Source organism: Prinia subflava, chromosome 26 (genome assembly GCF_021018805.1).
Source record: "Prinia subflava isolate CZ2003 ecotype Zambia chromosome 26, Cam_Psub_1.2, whole genome shotgun sequence".
NCBI lineage: Eukaryota > Metazoa > Chordata > Aves > Passeriformes > Cisticolidae > Prinia > Prinia subflava.
Window position 1 is genome coordinate 949,599 of NC_086272.1, and position 26,301 is coordinate 975,899.

Consider the following 26,301-nt stretch of genomic DNA (forward strand, 5'->3'; position numbering starts at 1 on the left):
CTTAGGTGGGGAGGGTGTTGGAAGGAGCCCAGGTGGAGCTTTGGGGTCTTTGGGGTGTTTTGGCCTCTTAGGCATTGGCACCACCTGGTAACAGTTGTCTCTGCAAAATTGGGAGTCCCCTAAACCAGAAACCTCCCAAAATCTGCCCAGTGGGGACTCCTCACCACCAAAGGACCTACAAAAAGGCCTGAGCACCAGGAACAGCTCCAAATTTCAGTTCTCCAACCCACTGACCATCAAAATCGGGTTCTTTCCACCTTGCACCCTCTAATCCGGGGTGCAAATCCTCCATAAATGCCCCAAATCAGAATCCTTTCAACCCAAACTCCTCAAAGCTTCAGTTCCCCCACCCAATCGCTCCAATCCAGGCATTTCCCACACACCGTTGCCCAAAATTGCTGTCCCCCCACCAAAAATACCCCCAAAATTGGGGTTTTCCAACACTTTGACCCCCCAAAGATTGAGTTCTGTGCCTTACCTTTGAGGCTGCTCCACATTTACAGCAGATTCCCTCCAGTTTAGTGGTGCAGTCTCACACCTGAGAGCCCCATTTTTGCCACACTCTTGATTTTTGGGTCACACCTGGGGGGCTGGGCAGATCCTGGATCTATGTGGTGACCCCCCACATTCTGGAGCTTTTCCCTCCATTCTCCAGGTCTATCTCCCGTTTTCACAATTCAGCCTTCATTTTTGGGGTCCAGCCCACAGTTGGGGCCCCACCATTGTTGGCCCCCCTCGGATTTTGGGGCTCACCTGGGGGGCCAGGTTGTCCAGCAGGACGATGTCAGCCCCTGCCCCTGCCCCTGCAGCTGCCAGAGCCTCATCTGCACTCGAGCACTGCAACCCCAACCAGCGGGTGAAGCCCCCGGCCCGGCGCAGCCCCAAAATCATCTGGGGAAGAGAGGGGGGTCAGGGGGAACCCCAGAGCGATGTCCAATCCCTCAGACCCAAGATGGGGTGGGGAAAATGGGGAGGTTCCCCCAGTCATTGACGTAAAATTAGGGTTTCACATCACACCCAGCACTGATCCCCACAAATTGGGGTCCTCTCCCCAGATTCCCCCAATTCAAGGGTGTCCACTGACCCCAATGTTGGGGTTCCCCCTCCTATGATCCCCAACAATTCAGGAGTTATCCCCCAAACTGGGACTTCACTGTCTCTCCAGTCCAGGGGTCCTCCCACATCAGTCCACACCTAGAATGCCCCAATCCAGGAGTCTGTCCCAAAATTTGTACTCCCCTCAAATATTGGTGTTTCTCCACCACCGTTGAAATTCAGGGTACCCCAAACCATCCCTCCCCTCACAATGGAGCCCCCTTGCACCAATACCCCCCCCATTTCCTCCAAACCTCATGTTCCCCCCATGCAACACCCCCAGAATTGGGGTTGTCACACCCACGACCCTGAACCCACCAGTTCAAGGGTCCCTGCACCCATCTCCTGCCAAACTGGGGTTCCTGCCAACCCCATCTTGGGTATCCTCACCTAGCACCCCACAGTCCAGGGGTTTGGGTCCTTCCCCTCAGGCAGATGTTCACCCAGGGTGGCATCCAGGCCAGCAGCTGGTTCTCTGACAGGCTGTGGGGGACATGGGGACATTGGGGGATCACCATGGGGGGAGAAATTGGGAGGTCATCATAGGGAGGGGCATGGGGGGGACATGGTGGGAACAGAGGATGGATGGAGCCCATCAGGCAGATGTTTACCCAGGGCAGCATCTGGTTCTCCAACAGGCTGGGAGGGACCTTGAGCCATGAAGGGGTCACCTTCGGGGGACAGGGGGATGAGGGACATTACGAGGACACAGGGGGACATGGTGGGAGACATTTGGGCCAGGGATTGGTTCTTCAAGACCCTGAGGGGTCCATCAGGAGCATCTGGGGGTCACCATGGGGGTGGGGCACACGGCGGGACATGGACAGGGGATGGAAGGTGGGGGAGGGGATGGGTTGCCATGGAGGAGGACATGGGGGGATGCATAAAAGGGACACGGGGACATCATGAAGGGCATGGTGGTGATGGTCGTGTGATGATTATGATGGAGTTGGGTGATGAAGATGGTGACCATGGTGATGGTGGTGATGATGATGATGGTGTTCAGTGATGGTGGTGATGATTGTTGGAAGCCTGGAAACTGAGAATTTTAGGCTTTCTGTGCTAACAGGCCCTGACCCTCAGGCAAGCACTACATTTGACCTGAGGCCATGGAAAAGGCTTCCAAAATCGAGTGATAGCACTGGGATTATGGGTGTGCAGTTTGAATAGAAGTGTGTGATGTCACAGGGTGGAAAACTTGGATTATAAAGTTAAAGTATATAGTAATATATAGAGAGCAAGATGGAGGATTTAGGGCGTAGGCTAAGTTCTTTCATCTTCATGGGTTTGGGTGGTATACTGTAATTGGGTAAGAAAATCCGCATTGTGGACTACGGGTGTTTGGTTATTGGGTGAAAAGTAAAAATAGTCTAGGTGTCATTTCATAATTGGAGAATTTGTGCTTAAAAGACCTTGGAAAGAGTTAGAGACAGAGCCACTTTTCACTTGTTAGCTAGAACTCACAACTTGTGAGACTGTACTACAGATAAGAATTAATAAACATCTGAGTCCAAACATGAACTGCGTCCCTCGAGCAATTAATCCCGGCTGTAACAATTGAAGAAAAGGAGATATCAAACCCATAGATGATGATGATGATGATGCTATCAGTGTCACAGTGACGGTGTTGGTTGTGTTGGAGATGACTGGTGATGATGCTGGTAGTGATGAAGATGAAGCTGTGGGTGGTGTGGTGGTAACGGTGTCCATGGTGGTGTGTAATGGTGATGGTGTTTGTTGGTGTTGATTGGGGTTGGTGGTGAAGATGATGGTGTGGGTGATGAAGATGGTGATGACAAAGATGATGCCGATGATGGTACTGCGGATGAAAGTGAAGGTGTGGGTGATGAAGACAGAGGTGTCACGGATGAAGATGATGGTGTGGGTGATGAAGATGATAAAGGTGATGATGGTGTTACTGGTGCCATGGTGACGGTGTCAGCAGTGTTGGATGATGAGGATATTGGTGATGGAGTTCAGCACAGTGTGGGTGATGGCAGGAGTGAGGAAGATGAGGTACGTGGTGATAAAGATGATGATGATGATGATGATGGTGATGATAGTGTTAGTAGTGTAATGGTGATGATGTCAATGGTGTGGGTGATGAAGATGAAGGTGATGAAGAAGATGAGTGATGATGGTGCTGTTGGTGGCGGTGATGATGATGGAGGTTGGTGGTATTGGGTGATGATGATGGAGGTGTGGGTGATGACGATGATGATGGTGGGGTGGGGTTGATGGTGTGGGTGGTTGTGGTGATGAAGATGATGGTGACGATGAAGGCCACCCCCACTACTTGTTCAGGGCATTTCACATCTCCATGGGCACCAGCACTGACAGCACCGTCGGCACTGGAGCCCCAAAGATGTCACAGTGCAGAGCCTCAAAGAGCTCGTTGTGCTCTGGGACCTGCATGAAGAGGGGCTGGGGGGTCACCCGGGGATCACCGGGCTGGAACACTTAGGGGACACCTTGGGGACACCCAGGGAGGACTTCTGGGTGCTGGGGAGGCTCCACTGGGGTTGGGATTGAGGAGCAGCAGTTGCCCGTCCCAAACACTGTCACCACAGGAGGACTTTGCCGTGAGACAAGCACAGAATGGAGCACCCGAAGATAAGATCAAGGTGGGACAATTGTCCGGGGCTTATCCCAGACCCTGGGGGAGGTAAACAAAGCTGGGGGAGCAGAATGGATCCCTGGTGCTGGATAGGGAAATCCAACCCAGCCCCCGAGCTGGAATCAGCTCCGACTGGGTCAAAGGCCACTGCAGAGGGGCAGATGGCGACCACCAACTCACGGCCACCGACCCCAGAAAGCTCCGGCTGAAGAGAAGAGACAGCCTGAGCTGGGACTGATCAGCACCAAGGGCAGGGAATTGTTGAAGCAGTGGCATGAGAGAGCTGGGTAGCCCATGAGCACTAATTCCTTGGTTTGCTCATAGGGATAAACAGGGAAAAGTTCAGAATGACCTCAGGACCCCCCACCACTGAGAAGCTCCAGGGGAAGAAGGACCACCAGGACACTGCTGGATCCATGGGTGGTGCTGCCCTTCTGACTGATCCCTGGGCAGGGAAGCGCTGTGGCTCCCAGCGGCAGCAGAGGAGCCAGGGCTCCAGGCTCCTGGCCGTGCTCCACTGCTGCCGCCAGCCCAAGCTGTGCTCCCTGGGCATGGGGCTCCCCGAGCCCTGGGCACAACCTGCTGCCCTCTGTGCCCCAAAGCCTGCGCGCTCCAGAGGCTGCTCTGGGTGCCCCTGGGCCCTGCCAGCTGTGGGGGGACATTCCAGGCTGTCCCAACCTGCCCTGCCCAGGGCACCAGGCAGGGGGGAAGGGACAGAGAGCCCTGGCAGCCCCCAGAGTCGCTCTGCTCATGGTGGGGGAGGAAGCGCAGCCTGGCAGGGCTGAGAGAGGGACAAGGAACACACAGGGACAGGGAACGTGGAACACACACAGGGACATGAGAACAAGGCCACACGGAGAGCCAGAGCTGCTTTGCTGAAGCCATTTATTGATTCTTGCAGGGACATTCCCAGGGCTCCCAGGGGATCAGGGCCTTCTCCAGGGATGATCATCTGTTCATGCTGCTGCAGGGGGACAGGACACGAGTGTCACCACCAATTCCAGACCTGAAAGGATGAACCCAAATTGGGACCTTGCTGTCCACTGGGACATGAGAGGGCCCTTGTCCCCAGCCCTCTCTGCAGGGCCCAGCAGCAGGAGAAGGGATTTGGAGCCCTGCATACACCTGGCACTGCACTTGGCTCTTGAGCTCCATGTGGCTCCCAGAGCCCCTCAGCCTGGAATATCCCAAAAGCTCCCACAGCCCTCCCTGCTCCCACAGGGACACTGGGTGTCCCCAGAGCCCCCCGGTGCAAGGAAAGCCTTGGGGACAGCTCTGTCCACCTCAGCCCAGCACATGGATCAGGGACAGTCCCCTGCATGTCCCTCTGCCAGCGCCAAGGTCTGCACAGCCCAGAGGGCTCAGGGATGTGCCCTGGCCCCCGAGGATCTTTGGTGGGGCTGGAGAGCCCTGAGGATTTCTCACCAGGGCATCCAGAGGGGCAGCCGGGCATCACTCCCGCAGAAGCTTCACCTGTTCAGCCACAGGGCGCTGAGGGGGAAAGCAGGGTTAGAGCCACACTGGAGGGTACTGGGGCACGTTGGGACATAGTGGGGCATGCTGGGGTGCACTGGGATGTACTGGGGTGCACTGGAGGGTCATGACCAGGAGAGGGGAAGCTCTGGGCCCAGCAGAACTCCAGGTACCCAACTCAGACCTCTTAACTTATGGGAAGCCAATCGTTTTTTTCAGAGACATGGGCAGATGTCCCTGGTCACTGGGGTCTCCCCAGTACCAGAAAGGCACAGGGGGACCCAAATGGCTCCAGTTCCCACACTGGTGCCCCAGTTCCAGGACTTACCTTAAAACATGCACCCCAGCCTCCTACTACACCTCCCTGTGGAAGCAGAGCAAAGGATTAGTCTGGAATGGCCCTTGTGGGGCTCAGGGGATCACAGGTGTCCCCAAGCCCCGTGGCTGGCCCCAGTCTGAGGGGGAAAATCCCTTCTGCTGCCCCCAGTCCCACTCCAGACAGTTTCCCCTGATCCCTGTTCCTGCAGGGACCATGGTGGGGATGGAGACAAGGAGAGCGAGGGGAATTTGGGGCCTCCAAGGAGGAGGGGAAGGAGTGGGATGTGGGGAACCCAAAGACAGTGAAGTGGGGGGAGCTGGGGGTCCCAAGGGATGGGGCTGGGGGTGTTGAAGGGATGGGAATTGGGGAATGTGGGTGGGGAGGCAGGAATTCCAGTGGGGGGGCCATGGAGGCTGAAGTGGGGGGTGGGTGGGGGCAGGGGAAATTGGGGGCAGAGGAGCAAAATTGCTGGGTTTGGGAGGGGCTTTGGGAGTGGCAGTCAAGGAGGGGGATTGGGGGACACCACTGCCATGGACAATGAGAAAGGGAAAGGACTGGAGGGCAAGAGGAGAGGGAATGGAGTGGCCATGATGCTCTTTGGGGGTGACTGGGGTGCACTGGGCTGGGGGGGAATGCAATGGGGAGCCTGGGGAAGGGGCAGCCTTGGGAAGCTCTGGGGTGCACTGGCATGCACTGGGGTGCACTGGGATGCCCTGGAGGGTGATGGCCATTAGAAGGGAGGGTCTGGGCACAGCAGAAGAACTCGGGGTACCCACCTTATCATTCCCAATGCCACCAGCTTGCTGTGGAGAGAGCATGAGATGTCAGCGGTCACTGGGGTGTCCCCAGTCCTGGGAAAGGTTGGGGGTGACCAAAGTGCCCCCCAGTTCCCACACTGGTGCCCCCAGCTCCAGGACTTACCCCAGCACACACAGTTTCACCACTGCCATCCATGTGGGCCTGGGGAAGGAGAGCAAAAGGTTGGTGAGGATTGGCCCTGGTGGGGCTGGGGGCACACAGGTGTCCTCAGCCCCCCGGCCCAGGGCTGTCCCCTGCTCTGGGCAGGGCTGCAAGGCAGAGCCCGGCAGAGCCCCTGCCTTGGGAAGAGCCCCCAGCGCCGAGCCCAGCCCGTGGCCCTGCAGCCGCACCTGGCTCTGTGCTGGGAGGCACAGCAGCATGGAGAAGAGCAGGGCCACGCCGAGCACAGCCACCTTCATCTTCCTCTGGCACTGGGCAGCGCTGCCTGAGGCTGCAGCAGGGCACCGGCACCTTTATCCCTGCCGGGACTCCTCCCTGCGCCCTCCCCGACAGCCCCCAGGACAAAGCCTGGCTTGGCACAGCCCCCAGCCCTGGCCACAAGCCCAGCCCTGCCCAGAGTCCATCCCAGCTGCGGCACGGATCCAGTCCCCCTGTCCGCATCCCTGCAGCTTCCCGAACCGGGCAGCTGCCCTGCAAGGACCCAGGAAACCCGGGGGGGCCAAGGGGGGCCAAGGGGATCCAAAGGCAGCTGGGGACCCTGTGGGGACAAGCCCCGCTCCAACACCATCCATCCTCCAGCAGCCCCCAGTGCCACATCCCCCATCTCCTGCTGGCCCTGCCCTGCCAGAGCGTTCCTTGCAGCACAGCCCGGAGCTGAGCCCGGCCCCAACCCTGGTGTGTCACAGCAGAATTGTCCCTGTTGCCACTGCAGCCTCTGGCCTGAACGGGGAGCTGCCCTGAGCCCTCTTCTCGGGGCCCCAGGAGCCCGGGATCAGGGAGAACGGGGAGCTGGGAGCACAGCGGGGTCCTGGGCCATGGCAACAGCTGGGAGACTGGGATCTGCAGGCTCTGCAGGCACTGGGGAGCGCTGGGCAATGCTGGCACTGGCACACAGCTCCAGCAGCGCCCCTGGCCCCAGGGATGGCCCTGCCCTGCCCTGCTGCCAGCGCTGGCCCTGAGCAGGGCTCACCTCCCCAGCCGAGGCTCCCGCGCTCCTGTCCCAGCTCAGAGCCCCTGGCAGGGGGAGCCCCGAGGGCACAGATCAATGACAGCCCCTGCCCAGGGCTCCCACCAGCTGCCAGCGCCTCCATTCTCCACTGACAGGCCCTGACATTTCCAGCAGATCTTCGTCAAGGACGGATGGAAAAAGGCTTTTCCCTAGGGTTTTCCATGCGGTCATTGAAAGTGCTTTTCAGCACTATAAAAAATTCCATGTGTCTTTCCCCAAGTGTACAGTACTCTTACGTGTCCATTGGGTAGCTCGGCTTCACGGGACATCAAGAATGATCAGAGAAGTTCTATTAGGAGTCGATCTTCCGAGAACATCGTGAGTTTCTAATTGCAGCCATGGAAGACGGGGTTTTTTCTTTTTTCTTTTTTCTTGTCTCACAGCTTGCAAGTTGACCATGTGGGCTCCAGATGTCACTGTGAGCCTCACCCGAAAAGACACATGGAGCCACGAATTTGGGGAGATCAGAGCAGCAGGGAGAATCTCCTGCTTTGTTTGTTACTTCCTATTATATACTTCTAGCAAGATGCCCATGGATTGGAGAGTGGCATTCCCACCTCTCAACCACATTGGTCAAAGGGACAGTCACACAGTCTTGTCTGTTCCAGCAAGGAATGTGAAAACAGTGGCAATGTTTACAGAATACAACTGGTGTTTACATGAAAGAGCATGAGAAGGTGCAAACCTTCTACTTGAATATGAACGCTCAGAAAACTAGGAAAATCTCATGGCAACAGAGGTGGAGAGAAAAAAAATGAGAAGTGGCAGAAACAATGACTTTAATTTCTGGATAAGATTTAATAAGTAAAACAAATAAAAAGAACCTCAAAAATGAAACCAAGAAGTACTATGAAATATCAATTCTATTACAAGTGATTTGCAAGAAATTGGCCAGCAGTTAAGTGTTTCTGAAATCGTCTAGTCATCAGTCTCCACACTGCAGCCTGGAGCTCCTGGTTCCTCAGGCTGTAGATGAGGGGATTCAGGGCCGGAGGCACCACCAAGTACAGACCTGACAGGGCCAGATCCAGGGATGGGGAGGAGATGGAGGGGGGCTTCAGGTAGGCAAAAAATGAGGTGCTGACAAACAGGGAGCCCATGGCCAGGTGAGGAGGCAGGTGGAAAAGGATTTGTGCCATCCCTGCTTAGAGGGGATCCTCAGCATGACCCTGAAGATCTGCACATAGGAGAAAATAATGAACACAAACCAGCCATATAGGAAAGCACTTGGCACAGTGAGCCCAAGTTCCCTGAGGTTGGAGTGTGAGCAGGAGACCTTGAGGATCTGTGGGATTTCACAGAAGAACTGGCCCAGGGCAGTGCCGTGGCAAAGGGGCAGGGAAAATGTATTGGCCATGTGCAGAAGAGACGTGAGAAAGGCACTGGCCCAGACAGCTGCTGCCATGTGGGCACAAGCTCTGCTGCCCAGGAGGGTCCCGTAGTGCAGGGGTTTGCAGATGGACACGCAGCGGTCGTAGCACATGATGGTGAGAAGGGATTATTCTGCTGAAATGAAAAATACAAACAGAAATAGCTGTGCAGCACGTCCTGAGTAGGAGATGGTGCTGGTGTCCCAGAGGGAATTGTGCATGGCTTTGGGGACAGTGGTGCAGATGGAGCCCAGGTCGCTGAGGGCCAGGTTGAGCAGGAAGAAGAACATGGGGCTGTGCAGGAGGTGGCCGCAGGCTGCGGCGCTGATGATGAGGCCGTTGGCCAGGAGGGCAGCCAGGGAGATGGCCAGGAAGAGGCAGAAGTGCAGGAGCTGCAGCTGCCGCGTGTCTGCCAATGGCAGCAGGAGGAAGTGGCTGATGGAGCTGCTGTTGGACATTTCTTCACTCTGGGCATTGTGGGCTGTTGAAAGAAGACACTGAGAAAGTGGTATCATATTCCTTCTGTCAATCTTATATATTGTATTTGTAATCCCCTCAAAATTACTTATCGCAAGGGAATTTTTCTAAACTTTTTTGAGTTTGGGTTTGTGCTGCTGAGTTCCTGCCTCATCTTCAGCATTGCTCTCAGCCTGAACACTGGGGAGCCCAGAGGGAAAACAGGGCTCCCTGTGCCTCAGTGCAGCCATAACTGCACAAAGAGGTGCCCTTTGTTCATTACACCTCTCTCTATTTCAGAGTGATAATACTTAAAATGTGCTTGAAAAAAAGTGGAATTTCTGAAAGCTCCAAAGTCAAAAAAAATTCCCTAAACTCTTCCCTCCTTTCTTTTTCCTCTTTGTTGTTGTTGTGGTTGTTGTTGTTGTGGTCGTTGTTGTTTTTGTGTTGCTACACAGGAAAGGCTATCCAGGGTTGGTCCGCCTCTATGCTGCCTGGAATTGCACCTGCTGGGAACTGAGAGACTTTCTCTCTATCCAAGCCTTGTCCCTGCCAGTGCTCCCAGAGCCCAGCCCTGCCCTGGGGGCTCAGCTCTGCCCTGCACACCCCTCCCAGCACAGGGCACTGCCCAGGGGCATCTCCCTGGCACCAGGGCCTTAAGGGCTGCTCAGACAAACAGAGATGCTCAAGCCAAGGTGCTGCTGCTACTGTCTGTAGCTAGAGCAAGGTGAGGAGGCACTTTCTGAGGGAGATCTGAGGCACTTCTGCTGATCCCCAGGGTGACAGTGCAGGAGTGTCAGTGGCACAGACAACCCTGACAGCCCCTTTCCCTTTCCTTTATGAGAAAGCTGAGAGCAGCCCTGGCCATGCAGCACCATCTCCACAGCAGCAGGAATCTGCCCTGATGGGGGTGGCTCCTTCCACCTCCAACTTCTCCCCACAGTCCATGGGGAGCTCCCAGACAGGCTGAGAGCTGCCCCTGGCAGGTGGCAGATGCCCTGGCCTGGCCAAGAGCCCTCAGGGCTGCAGGAGCTGCTCTGCACCACAGAACTGGGCAGCCCTGGCTGCAGCCCCAGCTCCTGCCCTGTCCCTCTGACGGTGCCCAGGGCAGCCCCGCTCTGGAGCACATCCTCCCCCAAAGCAGCAAGGGCAGCAGAGCCATCCTTACAGTCACCTCAGTGATGTCCTGGGTCAGCTTGAGGAGATCCCTGCAGCCACAGACTTACTGTGTCACAAGTGGTGAACATTTCTCCATGAATGACCTCATAATTGTCCTTCCAGTTTCTTTAAGCCTCTGTCTGCTTCACTGCTCTGAGGTGCCTGCAGACAGCACCCTCAGCCATGCTGGGCTGGGAGAGGAGCTGCTCCTCAGGAGAAATGGCGTTTTGAAGGTCTTCTTGATTGCCAGGAGCTGCCTCTGTGCCAGGAGCCCAGCCCAGCTCAGCAGCACAGACACAGCTTAAGGACTTCAATTAGTCTCTTGAGGTTTGGTGTTGTTTACATGAGACTCAGTCCCTGAGAGAGTGTTCAAGAAACTTCTCAAGAATTCAAAATTATATTGAAATTCTGAAGTTTCTTCAAGTTTTAATGGCTCCCACTAAGAGACACGACTGAGAAAGTGTCCCCAGGTTCCAGTCAGAGCAGTCAGAGCAGATCACTGCAGGCAGTGATGACAGGTGGGGACAAACAAGGCAAAGGTGTCTCTGATGCTGAGCAAACCTGGATGGGTTTCAGGAATGCACAGGGCCAAGGCCTGAGCCCCAGCCCCTGCCAAGGCAGATCCTGTCCCTCCCTCACAGCTCAGGACTCTTCCCGGGCCATTGGGATGTGGGGATGTGCAATGTCAAGGGCAGCACCATGGGGCGGCCCCTGCCAGGCTGCTGAGCAGGGACAAGGAGGCAATGAGGGCCCAGGCCTGCAAGGGTCACTTGTCTCCTCTGATGCCTCAGGCCCAGGGCCAGCAGCCATGGCCCAAGTGCTGCAGGAGTTGGCTGTGTCAGGGCCTTTCAGCTGCTGCCCATCCTGTGCCCTGTGCAGCCCAGGCTGTCCTACGGTGTCCATGCCCTGCGCCTCTGTCCCTGCAGGCTGTCCTCATCCCCCGGCTGCCCCACCTGGCTGGTCCCTTCCTTTGCTGACAGCTCTGCGTCCTGCCTGCCTCTGCCTGGGCACACAGAGCCTTGGGCTGCTCCAGACTCCTTCTGGGGGATGTGTTGCACCACAGCCCTGCCCTGGCAGGGAAATTCCTTTCTCCTCATGTCTATTCTGTGCCTCCCCTGCTGCCCTTTGCAGTAATAATTTCTTTCTCTGGCTGTTTTCTACTAGGTTAATAGGATACATCAGCTCTGAATCCAGCCTTCAGTCCCTCCCAGAGCTCTCTTCCCCTGTCGTCATTCTCCACTCCACTGAGCACAGAGCTCCTTTGTCCCTGTATTGTGGTCAAGAGGTTGAGGCCAAGAGCCTGGACAAGAAGGACAGTTCTGTTCCATAGGAAGGAAAGCACAGAGCTCCAGTGCTCCAGGGGCAGAGGAGAAGCAGCTCTCACCATTCCAAGGTCAGCCGGACCCCTCAGGCAGCCCCAGGAGCCCAAGCCAGCCAGAGCTGTTCCCTGTTCCCTTGGTTCCATGGGGCCCTGCAGTGTCACAAAGGCCCTGTGGTTCTTTGGGGCTCTCAGTGCCACAGTGGCCCCCTTGGATCCATGGAACACCCCAGGATCACTGTTATCCCCTTGGTCCCATCGAACACCACAGGATCACTGTGATCCCCTTGGATCCATGGAACACCCCAGGATCACTGTGGCCCCCTTGGTCCCATGGAACACCACAGGATCACTGTGGCCCCTTGGTCCCATGGAACACCACAGGATCACTGTGGCCCCCTTGGCTCCACGGAACACCACAGGATCACTGTGGCCCCTTGGTTCCATGGAACACCACAGGATCACTGTGACCCCCTTGGTTCCGTGGAACACCACAGGATCACTGTGACCCCCTTGGCTCCATGGAACACCACAGGATCACTGTGACCCCCTTGGTCCCATGGAACACCACAGGATCACTGTGACCCCCTTGGTCCCATGGAACACCACAGGATCACTGTGACCCCCTTGGTTCCATGGAACACCACAGGATCACTGTGACCCCCTTGGTCCCATGGAACACCACAGGATCACTGTGGCCCCTTGGTCACACAAGCCCTGCAGTGTCCCCATGGCCCTGGGTTCCACCAGCCCACGCAGGGTCACAGTGGTCTCCAGAGGAAGGAAAGCACCGAGTCCCAGTGTTTCAGAGACAGATGAGACACAGCCACCAGAGGCCAAGGCCAGCCACAACCATCTGTCCAGGCAGGTTTGTCAGGGAGCAGCCCTTGGATATTGGGGATTTGGAATGTGGAATCCCACTTTCAGCCATTTGTGCCTGGATGAGCTGGATGAGTCTTTTCCATGAAAAGGAAAGCATGGAGCTCCAGTGTTTGGAAGGCAGGTGAGAGCTGGCCCTCAGGAGGCCAGACCAGCCAGACCTGACAGTACTGGTGGCTTTTGTCTGAGAGCAATCCCTGGAGCGATGGAATTGGGGAGGTGGAATCCCAGTTTTGGCCATGGGTGCCCTGTCAAGAAGGATGGGTTTTTTCCATAGGAAAGAAAAGCACAAAGTCCAAGAGGTTTGGAAGATGAGAGGTGGCCACAGTAAGTGAGGGCAGCCACACCTGTCTGTGATGGCAACTTCTGTCTTGGAACAATCCTTGGATATATGGAATTTGGGAGATGGATTCTCAATATTGGCCATGGGAACTTGGACATGGAAGATGTTTAATTCCATAGGAGGAAAAGCACAAAGCCCCAGTGGTTTGAAGGCAGATGAGAGGCGGCCCCTGGGAGGCCAAGCCAGGCAGATCTGTCTTTTCCAGAAGGTTTGATCTGATAACAATCCTTGGATATACTGAAATTTGGAAGTGGAATCTTCTGGATTTTGATCATGGACACCTGGAATGACGGTTCTTCCCCATAGCAAGGAAAGGGCGGAGCCCCAATGTTTTGAAGGCAGATCAGAGGTGGCTCCCAGGAGGCCAAGGCCAGCAAGACTTGTCTGTCCTTGCAGGTCTTCCCTGGGAGCAATCCTTGGATAGAATTTGGGGGCTAAAATCCTGATTTTGACCATAGGCTCGTGGACAAGAACAACAGTCCTTTTCCATAGGAAGAAAAGCACAGAGCCCCAGTGGTTTGATGGTAGATCACCAGAGGTGAGCTGGTGGCCAGACATGGCCCCCAGGAGGCCAAGCCAGACAGACTTTTCCCTCCTGGAAGCTTTTGGCTGGAAGTATTCTTTGGATAAACAGAATTTTCGAGGCCAAATCCCATTTTTGGCCATGGGTCCCTGGAAGAGAAGGACAGTTCTTTTTCACAGGAAGGAAGTCATGGATCCCCAGAGGTCCAGGGGCAGATGAGAAGCGACCCTTGACATTCCATGGTCAGCTGGAGCTGTCAGGCAGTCTGCCCGCTAAGAACAAATGATCCTGGGAGACTCCATCCCTGATCCACCCCCAGGACAGGTTTGAGGATAAAGCCTTGCGGGAGCCCACCAGGTGCAGAGAATTTTTCCTCTCCCAAGCAGCAGAGGAGCAGAGAAGCAAGCTGGCAAGCCCCAGTAACAGTGTCGAAGGAGAAAAAAAAACAAGAGGAAAAAAGCAAAAGACCAAAACCACAGGGCAACAAGACCTCAAAGCAGATGCGCTGTGCCACGTGGCCACTGAGTCAATGGCCCCAAGCAGAAGGAAGAGCAGCCCCCGTCCCCCAACCCCTGCAGGACCCCGGGCTGCCCCTCCTCCCATTGCAGCACTCCCAGAGGCAGGGAGGAGAGGCAGTGACCATTCCTGGTACAAAACAAAAAACAACCCAAAATGGTGATGGGTTATGAACCATCCCCAGGACACTTCCATGAGGCTGCCCTGTGTCACAAGGGGCACTGGGTTATACAAGAGCTGGCAAAGCCCCAGTGGCACCGGTGTCCCAGGAGACCCCACTCTGCCCAAGTAGAGCCTTGCATCCCTGAGATTCCACGTTGTCACAGTGGTCTGCTGAGCTCCATGGGGCTGTGCTGTGTCACAGCGGGCACTGAGTTCCACGTGCCCTGGCACTCTCCAAGTGGCTCCTGGCTTCCATCAGGCCCCGCTGTGTTTGCAGCTGGCACTTGGCTCCCCAAGATGTCATTGTGTCACTGTGGTCTCCTGGGTGCCATGAGGCCCTGCTGTGTTGATGCCTTACAGAACCTAGAAATAAAGTAACACCCTTTGGAGATAATATTATAGAGGAGGTAACAGAAAGGCTGATCTTTATTGGAGGCCTCCAAGGGGCAGATACAGATAATGTCCACAAAATGCCCAACCCCTCCATGAAGTCAATACAGTTTTATATGTTTAGCAGATTAGCATATTTGACAGAAGTCACCAATTGGGAGCACAGGTGGTGAGGCATGACAAAGTTCCTTGGCAAGAGTCACTCTACCCCTGACTGGACACTCTGGGCACACCAAGGAAGGAAAGCATCAACACAGCCAAACCAAATCCAGCAATCAAACCACAAACAAACCGAGAACTGTCCCTTTGTGTGTGTGTGACAAGAGGACAGTGAGGGCAAGGATAAAAGGAACATGGCCTTTAGCTGAATAGAGCTCAAACTAACAGGACTTAGCTTCTACCTTAACCTTAACTTACACCTTAAACGTCACAATTTAACAAAAGAACAGCACTGAACAGTATTTATCCTAAGTTATAACCTATGATGTAAACATTTACACAGAAATAGTACCCAGTTTATAAATTATATTAAACCTGGAATATGGTAAGGCACTTGACAAAGCACTGACTCAGAAAACGCTAAACCCTACAACTTCAAGTTATCCATATTTTGAGAAGAGGAAGTCAGGAGAAGAGAGAGAGAGACATCCACAGCCAAGACCTTGGATCCAGCCCATCTCAGCTGCTGTGAGCTCCGGGGCCGTGGGACATGTCAGTGTCACAGCCGTGTCACAGCCTCACCTGCTCTGGTCCCTCTCACAGGTGGGGTTTTGGGGGTGCCAGGGCCTTGGCAGCCACTTTGGGGCTGGCCCAGAGGCTGCAGTGGCTGGGGCTGGGGCAGTGACTGTCCCACCTATGCAGAACTTGTCCTGGTCCCCCAAACACACCCTGGAGATGTCGGGGGCCTTTCATCATTTCTCTGCTCTCCAGCACCGAGGCAATGGACTCTGGCTGCAGCTCTGAGCTCGTGCCCAAAGCAACCACCCCTGGCAATGGGGCTCCATGGAGCTGCTCTCCGGAACCCCCTGCCAAGAATTGGGGAGTGCCCCCAAACCACCTCAGAAACCTGGGATGCACCAAAATGCCTTTAGGAATGTGGAATACCCAAAAACTCCCTCAGGAATGGGTTCCCTCTCCCTTCATCATTCCCAGCCTTCGGCTTTCTCATTCCAGATTTCACCACAACCTCCCAATCACCAACCAAAGCCATCCCATCTCTCCTGGACATCAGGACCCCCTTCCCAAGACATATTTCCCCCATCCCACCCCTCCCAAACCCCATCCCACCCATCCCGTTCCACCCAATGCCCATCTCACCCCTCCTGATTTGCAGCACACTTCACCAAAGTCCTTCCAACCCCGTTCCACCCTGAGGGGCTGTTGAAATCAAGTAATTTTGGGGTGGGATTGAATAGGTTTCAGTGGCATTGAGTGGTTTTGAGGTAACAGATCAAACCTTCTCATCTCTTTGAGTGCCAAGAAATGGAGAAAATGACACCAAATACCCCCAAACCCCTAAATCCTACCATGTATCCCCCTGAATCCCAGATCCCCTCGAAAAACTAGCAAAAAGTGAGGCTTTAGATGCCTTTGATGAATTTGTTCATTTTTATCCCAATTTTGTCTGTTTTAAAGGGATGAAGAGGAATCAAAAGAATATTAGGGACCACCAAACAAAAGGACCACCAGCCCAGTGTCTCCCCAGTGGAGATCACAGGGAATGTGGGTCATCAGGGCTCTGCCCAACGTGGGTCCCCTGATGCAGGATAGAGTTGGAGCAGCACACAAAGCTCTCCCCACAGTCGAGTCACTCACAGGGCTTCCCTTACCAGTGCCTCTGTCGGTGCCTGGTCAAGGGAGAGCTGTGGGTGAAGCTCTTCCTGCACTGGGGACACTCACAGGGCCTCTCTCCGGTGTGGATGTGCTGGTGGGTGACGAGGTGGGAGTTGTTCTTGAAGCCCTTCCTGCAGACAGGACAGCAGAAGTGCTTCTCCTCTGTGTGAATCCACTGGTTCTTGAGGAGATGTGAGCTGGTCTGAAACTTCTTCCCACACTCAGGACATTCATGGGGCCTCTCCCTGGTGTGGATCATCTGGTACTGGATCAGGGTGTTGCTCCAGCTGAAGCTCTTCCCACACTCCAAGCACTTGTGGGGCTTCTCCCCATCATGAAGCTGCTCCTGGACCACCAGCTCAGAGCCCTGGCTGAAGCTCTGTCCACCTTCCTGGCACTGGGTCGGTCTTTCCTCCTCTGAGCACCCTGAGATGGGTTTGGAGCCCCTCCTCCTGCGGGATCTCTGTGACTTTTCTTCCCCGTTGCATTCCTGCACCATGGAGCCGCTGAAAACAGCCTCTTCCATGAGGTTCTGCCGTGGGGATTTGTCCTCCCTGGTCTCTGTCCTCAGCTCTTTGTCCAGGGGAGGAAGCACAAGGAGTGGATGGGATTTGCCTCCATGCCAGAGGGAAGGCCAAGGAGATCCCCCCAGTGCATCCCCGGCAGGACGGCGTCGGCAGCAGGGTTGTCCTGCAGCCGGGGCCAGGCTGGGCTGGGAGATGGAGCAGGAGAGAGGGGCAAAGGGGCACTGACTTCCTCCTCACCTGCCTGGCTGTCCCTGGCCATCTTCCTCTTCCTTGCAGCTGCCTTCTCCATCTGGTCAAGGTCTGGGAGTGGAAAATTCTGCTTTGGGGAAAAATACAATGTATGAGCACATTGGATTGGGGGGTTTCTCCTGCCCAAGTCCATCTCTAGAAGTCACCGGCCATCTGGTGCCCATATAAACCTCCAAAACACAAAGATTCATTTCTCCAAAATTACCAAGTGACCAAGGTTCAGCAAAAACACCCAACCATGAGTTTCTTCTCTCTCATCTCTCCACTTTGGGGTCCTGGAGATCCCCCTGTCAGTGTTGCCCCGGGTCAAGTTTGTATTGGTGTTGGCCCTCTCTGGGCTGCTGTGGCTCCTGAGAATCCACGAGGTTCCCCTTCTCTGGGCTCACCACTTGGGGATCACAGGTGTCCCTGGGCTCAGCACTATCCAGGGTCCCTCTTTCAGAGTCCTGGGGTATCCATGGGTCCCCCTTGTCCTTGTTCCCAACCTGTCCAGGCTTCTGGAACAGCCCCAGCTCTCGCACTGCCCGTTTCTGCTCCCCCCATTCCCGGGTTTGCCTCCCAGCGCTGCTGGTACCGGGCGATCCCCATCTGTCTCTGGGCTGACAATGCAGCCCCTGAGCCGGGCAGAGCAAGCCCCACCACGGGGGGACCCTGCATGCCCCGCTCCCTGGGCAGCCGCGCCCAGCCCCGGGCACAGAGCTCCGCCAGCCCCCGCCGCCCCCTCCCCAGGGCCCCGGGGACCCCCGCAGCCGGGGCCGGGTCTGAGCGAGGCGGCCCCCGAGCCCGGCTGCGTGGCCAGGGGGGCACGGGGAGCCCGGGGCCTCTGTGCCATCGCTTCCCCCGCTTTCCCTCAGCCTTTGCCCGGCCCAGCCCGGCCCCCCGAGCCCCAACAGGCCCCGCACGGCCACGGCCGGGCCGCTCCGCTCCCCTGCGAGCCCGGCCACACGGACCCACCTGCGCCGGGGCCCACGGGCCACCGAGAGCTCCCCGGGCCGCCCGGGCCTGGGCCCCGAGCACAGAGCTCTGCCCGGGGGGCTCCCGGCCCAAGGCGGCGGCTCCGGGCCCGGGCGGCCGCTCCCGGCTCCCACAGCCCGCCCGGGGCCGCCCCGCCCGTGCCGGGGCTGCGCCAGCGCTCCCCGCACCCAAGGGGGTTCCAACTGCCGGGGGCATCTCACAAAAAACCATTGCCCGTATCCCCTCCCAAAACAATAAAATCCCAACCAGCCATCAACGCCCACAAAAAATAATCCACAAACAAACCCACAAACTAACCCCTTCCACCCTGCCCTCCGGCGCCTTCGCAGGGACCCCGACCCCGCGGGAATGCCCCCGGGCCGGGACAAAAAGCTGCTCCCCTGGAGGCGCTTTGAACACCCACCCGCGGCCCGGCCCTGGCACACGGCTCCCGGCAGCTGCCCCGCTGTCCCAGCCGGGCCTTTGCAGCAGGGAGGCTCTGCGGGACCCCCGGGCTGTGCCCCCTCCCAGGCCCTGCCCGCCCCGGGGCTGACCTTCAGCCCGGGCTCTCTCGCTGTCCCGGCTCCTGCAGAGTCCCCGCTCGCAGTTCCTTGGGCCCCTGGGCTCTCCTCTGGGGGTTGGGGAACAGCCGGCAATGCAACCTTGCCCTGAAAAGGAATCATTTTGGTGCTCCCTAGAGAGGCCAGAACTGAAACTTTGTTCCTTTTGCCTGGGTGCAGAGACCATCAGGGCATTTTCTGCACAGAGTTCCAGCCCCCAGCTTTTGTTGAAGGAGCTGCCTACCAATGTGACGCTGCCAGGAGCCTGTCCTTGCTGTCACCTGCTGTGGCTGGGCATGAACAGAGCTCCTGCCCTTGCATTTCCAGCTGCTGTGCAACCAAAGCTGAGGGATCTGCAGCTGCCTGAATGCAAAAACTGCAATATGAGCCACTCTCAAGGGGGAAATCTTCCCCTGCTGTGCCAGCCCATGGCAATGCTGCCATTCTCTGCTGTTGCTGGGGCGCTCTTGGGTCTGGCTGAGCAGGAAAGGTGACCCTGAGCCAGGAGATTTCTTTGGCTGCAGCAAAGCCTTGGAATGCAAAGACCTTCCTGATGCTGTGCCCTGAGCCAGGATGGAATGAGCCACCAGAGCTGAGCCTAAATTTCTTACCGAATTCACAGAATGACTGGGTAGGATGAGACCTTCAAGAGCATCAAATCCAACCCATGCCCCAAACACCTCAGCTTAACCTGGGTTAGTGCCCTGAGTGCCTCATCCAATCTTTTTTTAAACACATCCAGGGATGGTGACTCCACCACCTCCCCAGGCAGACCATTCCAATACTTTATCACTCTCTCGGTGAAAAACTTCTTCCTAATATCCATCCTGTATTTCCCTTGGGGCAGCTGAAGACTGTGTCCTTTTGTTGTGTCAGCTGCTGTCTGGAGAAAGAGACCAAACCCCACCTGACTACAGCTACCCTTCAGGGAATTGTAGAGAGCGATTAGGTCACCTCTGAGTCTCCTTTTCTCCAGGCGAAACAACCACAGCTCCCTCAGCTGTTCTTAACAGGGGTTTTTGTTCCAAGCCCCTCACCAGCCTTGTTGCCCTCTCCTGGATGTGCTCAAGCGTCTCAATGTCCTTCCTAAATTGGGGGCCCAGAACTGGACACGGCACTCGAGGTGCGGCCTCACCAGTGCCGAGTACAGGAGAAGAAACACTGCCCTGCTCCTGCTGGCCACGCCATTCCTGATCCAGGCCAGGAGCCATTGGCCTTCTTGCCCACCTGCCCACACTGCTGCCTCATGTCCAGCCTGCTGTCCAGCAGTGCCCCAGGTCCCCTTCCCTGGCTGCTGTCCAGCCACTCTCTTGCCAGCCTAGAGTGCTGCAGGAAGTTTTTGTGGCCAAAATGCAGGACTCAGCACTTGCACTTATTAAACTTCATCCTATTGGACTCTGCCCATCTATCCAGTCATTCCAGGTCTCTCTGCAGAGCCCTCCTACCCTCCAACAGATGGACACACGGTCCAAGCTTAGTGTCAGCTGCAAATTTACTAATGAAAGACTCAATCCCCTCATCCATGTCGTCAATAAAAATATTGAACAGAACTGGCCCCAGCACAGACCCCAGGGGAACACCACTGGTGCCAGCAGCTGGATGCAGAACCTTCACCAGCACTCTCTGGGCCCAGCCATGCAGGCAGTTCTTAACCCAGCACAGAGTGCTCCTGTCCAAGCTGTGGGCTGCCAGCATTTCCAGGAGGGTGCTGTGGGAGACAGTGTCCAAGGCCTTGCTGAAATCCAGGTACACAACATCCACTGCCTTTCCCGCACCCACCTGGCGGGTCACCTGGTCATAAACGGAGACCAGGTTGGTCAAACACGACCTTCTGTTCTTAAACCCGTGCTGGCCGGGTCTGATAGCCTGGCCATCCTGTAGGTGCTGTGTGATGACACTCAGTATAAACTGCTGCAGTACCCTACTGGGTACTGAGTTCAGGCTGACTTGAGCTGTGGGATAAGGATTTAACAATTAAAACTGTAAAGCAGTTTCATTTCCATCTGGGACACAAGGGAGATTTTCCACCATACCTGCGTACCTGGTTGAGACAGGTTTAAGGTTTAAATACACTCAGATCCCACAAAACAACCCCTCCCTCCCCGCCCATTCTCTGCCCACTCTCTGCCTCCTTGCACTTCCTATTATAATTAGCTTTCTCTGGTGCCACATCTCCTGGTGGTTGCAGGCTGGGGTCTTCTGATGAAGTAAGAGGTCTTCCTCAGTTGTTCACTGTTTGACCTCTTCCTCTGGGCAGGTGCAGTGAAGGTTTGGCTAACTCCCAGGTCACTTTGTCCTGGCCAAAACCACGAGCCTGGTTCTTTCTGGTTTCTTAAGCCACAGGTTCTGCTTTATGGGGTTTTCACTATACCTAAGTCTTGCTTTACTGAGTTTTCACAATATACACAATATACATCTTATCTCTATGGCCTTTAGCTAGCAACTAAATCCTCATGTGTTCTGTCACAAGTCGTGTTTCTGATTTTACAAGGTTGCTAAATAAGCTGTATATTTCTGCCTCCCCTCCATCTGATTAAGCACATTAAATGCTTCTAAATATCTGAATTTTAGATATGTTTCCCATATCAAACTGGCCTATAATTACCAGGATCCTCCTTTCTACCCTTCTGGTGTAGGGGTCACACAACACATTGGCCAACCTCCAGTCCTCTGGAACCTCACCAGTGAGCCAGGACTGTTGGGAAATGATGGAGAGCGGCTTCACAAGCTCATCTGCCAGCTCCCTCAACACCCTGGGCTGGATCCCATCTGGGCCCATGGATTTTGAACGTCCAAGTGGCTCAACAGTTCCCTGACTGCCTCCTCCTGGATAACAGGGGCACCATTCTGCTCCCTGACACCATCTACCAGCCCAGGAGGGCAGCTGTCCTGAGGACAAGCCGTCTTCCCACTAAAGGCTGAGCCAAAGAAGGCGTTAAGCGCTTCTGTCTTCGCCTCATCTGCAGTTCCTAAGTTCCCTCCCACATCCAGTAGAGAACAAAGGTTGGTCCTACCCTTCTTTTTGCCATTAATTTATTTGTAAAAACATATTTTATTATCCTTTACAAAAGTTGCCAAAATGACTTCAAACTTAGCTTTGGCCTCCCTAATATTTTTTTCCTACATGTTCCCTTAAATACTTCCTGAGAGACCTGACCCTCCTTCCAAAAATGATACATCCTCTTTTTATTCCTAAGTTCCTTTGAAATCTCCTTGCCCATCCAGGCTGGACGTTTGCCTTGTCAGCTCATCTTTCAGCACACAGGGACAGTCTGTTCCTGTGCCCTCAAGATCTCTGCATTGAAACACACCCACCTTTCCTGGACTCATCTGTTTTTAAGGGCTCCTTCCCAAGGAACTCTCGGAATAAGTCTCCTAAAATGGCCAAAGTCTGCCCTCCAGAAGTCCAATGCAAAAATCTTTTTGATGTCCCTCCTGATTTCACCACATATTGAGAACTCTGTAATTTCATGATCCCTGTGCCCCAAGCAGCCTCCAAGCACCACATCTCCCACCAGCCTTTCTCTATTTGCAAACAACAGGTCAAACATAGTCCCTCCCCTGCTGGCCTCACTCACCCACTGTCACAAAAAGTTCTCCTCCATCCACTCCAAAACCTTCCTGCACTGCCTCTTTGCCGCTGTACTGAGTTCCCAGCAGAAGTCTGGTAGGTTAAAGTCACCTACGAGAACAAGGGCTGGTGCTCCTAAAACATTCTCCAGCTTCTTAGAGAAGAAGTTGTCCACCTCTTCTTCCTGCTTGGGTGGACGATAACAGACTCCCAGTAGGTACCCCTGGGAGCCTGTCCTGTTTGCTTCAGGTCGAACAGGAACAATGAAAACCTTCCCAATGGCACAACTCCCCAGCCCACATGGAGAAAGGAAAGAAAAAGTTGTCAAGTTCTCAAAACCTTTCTCCTGCTTTGCTGCAAGACTCCTGCTTCACACATGTTGTGGAAAGTCAAGAGAAGCTGCATGGGTGGGATATCTTGTGACAGATGGTGCAACTTGTTCTCCGGGAAAGGTTCTTGGAAAGAGCAGACAGGACTGTGGAGAAGATTCTGGGAAAGCTGAAACAGCTTTTAAAATAAAAATGAAAGTGGAAAGAAACAATCCAAGATGTTTTTCTCTGTTTATTTCTGTGTCACCATTTCCATCTTAAACTACTTCTTCATCTCATTAATTCTAAATGGGTCTCACCTCTGACATCCAAGACTTGGCAAGATTTAGACACTGTAAAATACAATGAGCTACATCCAGTTTGCCTTCCCGTTTTTCTTGGAAAGCAATGCCCGAGACACAAGTGCAGTGCTTGGGTCAGGTTCAAATTCTGCATTCAGGGAATGTGCTGTGACAGTGTCTGACCCTCAGCAGGGACAATGCACAGCAACAGCCAAGGGGATTCCTCTGTCACTGTGCAGGAGTCAAGACTGGGCCCTGACTGAAAACGGCGAAGTTCCCGTGTTTGGACAGGCTCAGGGGCTGCCCCGGGGAGTGCAGGGCTCGGTGCGAGGCAGAGGGGGCAACGGAAAAAACTGACAAGGGGACAAACGGCCCTGGAGCTTCAGTTGCAGCAGCAGCAGCGACAGCAGCGGCAGCAGCGGCAGCAGCGGCAGCAGCAGAGAAGAAAAAAGCGGCTTTGTTGACCAACCCGTGCTTCCCCTCTCCCTCTCCCACAGTCCCGCAGCCTCTCCCTTTCCCAGTGTCCCCCTCCCAACCCAGTCTCCCTCTCCCCTGCCGGGCCGGGCCATGCCTCGGGCCCACCCCCGGCCCCGGGCGGGGCTGCCCCGTCCCTGCCCCCGGGCGTCCCGCCGCGGTCTCGCCTTCGCCCGGCTCTGGCAGTGCTGGCGATGGCGCTGCTGGGCGGGCATCAGTGCCTGGGGCTGGGGCAGCATTGCTGGCCTTTGGCTGCGCCTTTACCGAGCCCGGCCCCGGCCCCGGCCCCGGCCCCGGCCCCGGCCCCGGCCCCGGCCCCGGCCCCGGCTCGTCCCTGGGCCCGCAGAGGACACAGGCGGTGCGGCCGCTCCCGCCGCCTCCACTGTGGCTTCCCCAGCCCAAGCTCCTCCGCTTGGCAGCGCGGCCGCTGGCCCTGAGCCGCTGCTGTCCCGTTGCCAGGAGCAAATGCCTGGGGATGCCCAGCCCGGGCCGCTCGAGGGGCGCTCGGGGGCCGTTCCTGGCCCCGGGCCGAGCGCTGACAGCCGCGTCTCGCCGGCAGGGAAGGCGCAGCAGGCCCTCCAGGAGCAGTACCGCCTGGGTTCCCTGCTGGGCCACGGCGGCTTCGGCAGCGTCTGGGCGGCCACACGGCTCTCAGACCGTGCCCCGGTGAGCGGCAGGGCCGGTGGTGGGTGCACGAGGAAGGGGCGCAGGAGGAGGAGGAGGGCGAAGGAGAAGGAGGCTGGGGCTGGGCAGGGCAGGCAGTGAGCTCAGCCTGCTGCTCCCCTTGGCTTGCAGGTGGCCATCAAAAGGGTGCCACGGAACCGTGTCCGGCATTGGGGTGAGCTGGTGAGTGAGCGGGGCCAGCAGGAGAAGCTGGGCCGTGCCGGGCAGGGATGAGCTGAGGCCTGGCAGGGTGGAAGCCGCCAGGACGCCTGGAGGGAGAGCGGGCGTGGGGCCAGCAAAGGGTGCAGAGCATCCCGGGCTGGCTGAGGGGTCCCTGACCCCTGGCACGGCCTCAGCCTCACTGACAACATTGTGCTCCTCCCACAGCCCAACGGCACCAGCGCACCACTGGAGATCGTGCTGCTGCACAAGGTCTCCACTGGCTTCCCTGGTGTCGTCCAGCTGCTGGAGTGGCTGGAGCTCCCCAAAGACATCATTATCATCATGGAGCGCCCGGAGCGTTCTCAGGACCTCCAGCATTTCATTCGGGCACGGCGGTTCCTGTGCGAGGAGGTGGCGCGGGAGCTGTTCCGCCAGGTGCTGGAGGCCGTGCGGCACTGCGCCAGCTGCGGGGTCCTGCACCGTGACCTCAAGCCAGGGAACATCCTGCTTGACCTGGCCACCGGGCAGGCCAAATTGATTGATTTTGGCTGTGGCACCTACCTACAAGACACAGCCTATACTCACTTTGCAGGTGAGCTCTCGCAGGGGTGTGCTCCCCATTGCAGACATCTCCTGGCCCAACATCTCACAGCCCAGCCTGGGTGTGGCACTGGGGTTCCCTGCCACTCATGGCACTGAGTCTTCAGCCCAGCTGCTTTTGAACACAAGTGGGTGGGGGGACCAGCTTCCAGCCCTGCTGGCAGCCTTTGCCAGCCACTCTGCCTGGGACTGGGACTGGGGCTGGGGCAGCCAGCCCAACAGAAGCACCCGTGGGTGGGGGTGGCTGAGAGGGGAGCCAGAACATGTGCACCAGCCAGTTTGGGGAGCAGGTGAGAAAGGGCTTGGACTGCTGTGATTGCCTGGTTTGCTTTGGGTTCATAATGTTTTTGGGGCAATGCAGGCAGGGACGAGTAAGGCATGGTTTTTCCCCAGCACTGAGTGGGTTTTGCTTGTCATGGTTGGGCCTTACCAGGGCTTCCACTGCCACCTTCCGACACCAGTGGCTTCTTTTCCAACCCTAAGTTCGTACACAAGTCCCAGGTGCTGGCCAGAGGGCAGCAGGTCACACCACGTGCCACTGGGGCAGCCCCTGCATGCCCAGGGATGCTGGGGCCAGGCTCTGGGAGCAGCAGCATCCCCCTGATGAACTCCATCTGTATTCCATAGGAACACCGTCATACAGCCCCCCGGAATGGAACCAGTTTGGCTGGTACTATGGACAGCCAGCTACCGTCTGGTCCCTGGGCATCCTGCTGCACCAGATGGTGTGTGGGGAGCACCCTTTCAGGAGGGGCCACAAGATCAGCTGGGACCATCAGCTCTCGCTGCCACCACGGCTCTCTCAAGGTGAATCCTCATCTCTGGGCACGGGGGAAATGCCAGTGCTAGGACACAGCAGTGGGCTGTGGCAGCTGCTGAGGAGGTGGCACGTGTCCTGCTGTCCTGCTTTCCTCCAAAACAGGGAATTCCTGGGAAAGTTTAGGCCCAGCTCTGAGCAAATGCAGCATGGCCTGAGAATGGGAACAGTGGGACAGACAGGAGCCTTCTCCAACTGACCGGCAGTTTTTGGTTTCTCTCGCCAGAGTGCCAAGATGTCATCCGGCGGTGTTTATCCATGCTGGATGTGGACCGGCCTTCAGTAGAAGACCTGTTCAGTCATCCCTGGATGCAGGATAGTCATCTGCCATAGAAGAAGGGAGAGAGCCACAGAAACAGCGATGCAGGGCCCTGGTAAGTTCCAGCTCCACACATGCCTTGGCAATCAGAAGCAAAGGACCCAGACTTTTTTGTCCTGCCTGTGTCACTGCACAGGGGTCATCAGATGGGAACACACAGCCCCTGTGCTGGAGCTGAGCTGCTCTGCCCAGCACTGCTGGCTGCCATCCCAGCTGCTTTGGCTTGTCCTGGGTCACTGCCAGCTGGGGCCCTGGGCAGAACACTGACAGCCTGGTCTCACTCCCAGGGAAAGAGAAGCAGCCCCTGGAGAAGCTGTGCCAGGTGGGGCTGCTGCTGCTGGAGACAGCCAGGACAA

The 26,301-nt window shown here is 56.2% G+C and overlaps 1 protein-coding gene across 1 annotated transcript; it reads left to right on the forward strand.

Annotated features, from left to right (window-relative positions):
• The first annotated feature begins 2,051 nt into the window (after nt 1-2,051).
• Nucleotides 2,052-25,959, forward strand: LOC134562168 (serine/threonine-protein kinase pim-2-like). Its single transcript, XM_063419594.1, has 7 exons — nt 2,052-2,109; nt 2,861-3,318; nt 23,451-24,050; nt 24,180-24,230; nt 24,435-24,801; nt 25,437-25,616; nt 25,853-25,959. The coding sequence occupies exons 1-7, from the start codon at nt 2,052-2,054 to the stop codon at nt 25,957-25,959; spliced, it is 1,821 nt and encodes a 606-aa protein (XP_063275664.1).
• Nucleotides 25,960-26,301: the final 342 nt, after the last annotated feature.

What these genes read in the sequence shown, in the direction of transcription:
- LOC134562168 (XM_063419594.1), top strand. Translation starts at nt 2,052, where the DNA reads ATGAAGATGGTGACCATGGTGATGGTGGTGATGATGATGATGGTGTTC. An exon ending in GATGGTGTTCAGTGATGGTG is followed by an intron (nt 2,110 to 2,860) that starts GTGATGATTGTT and finishes TTGGTGGTGAAG; the next exon opens with ATGATGGTGTGGGTGATGAA. An exon ending in AGCCTATACTCACTTTGCAG is followed by an intron (nt 24,802 to 25,436) that starts GTGAGCTCTCGC and finishes TGTATTCCATAG; the next exon opens with GAACACCGTCATACAGCCCC.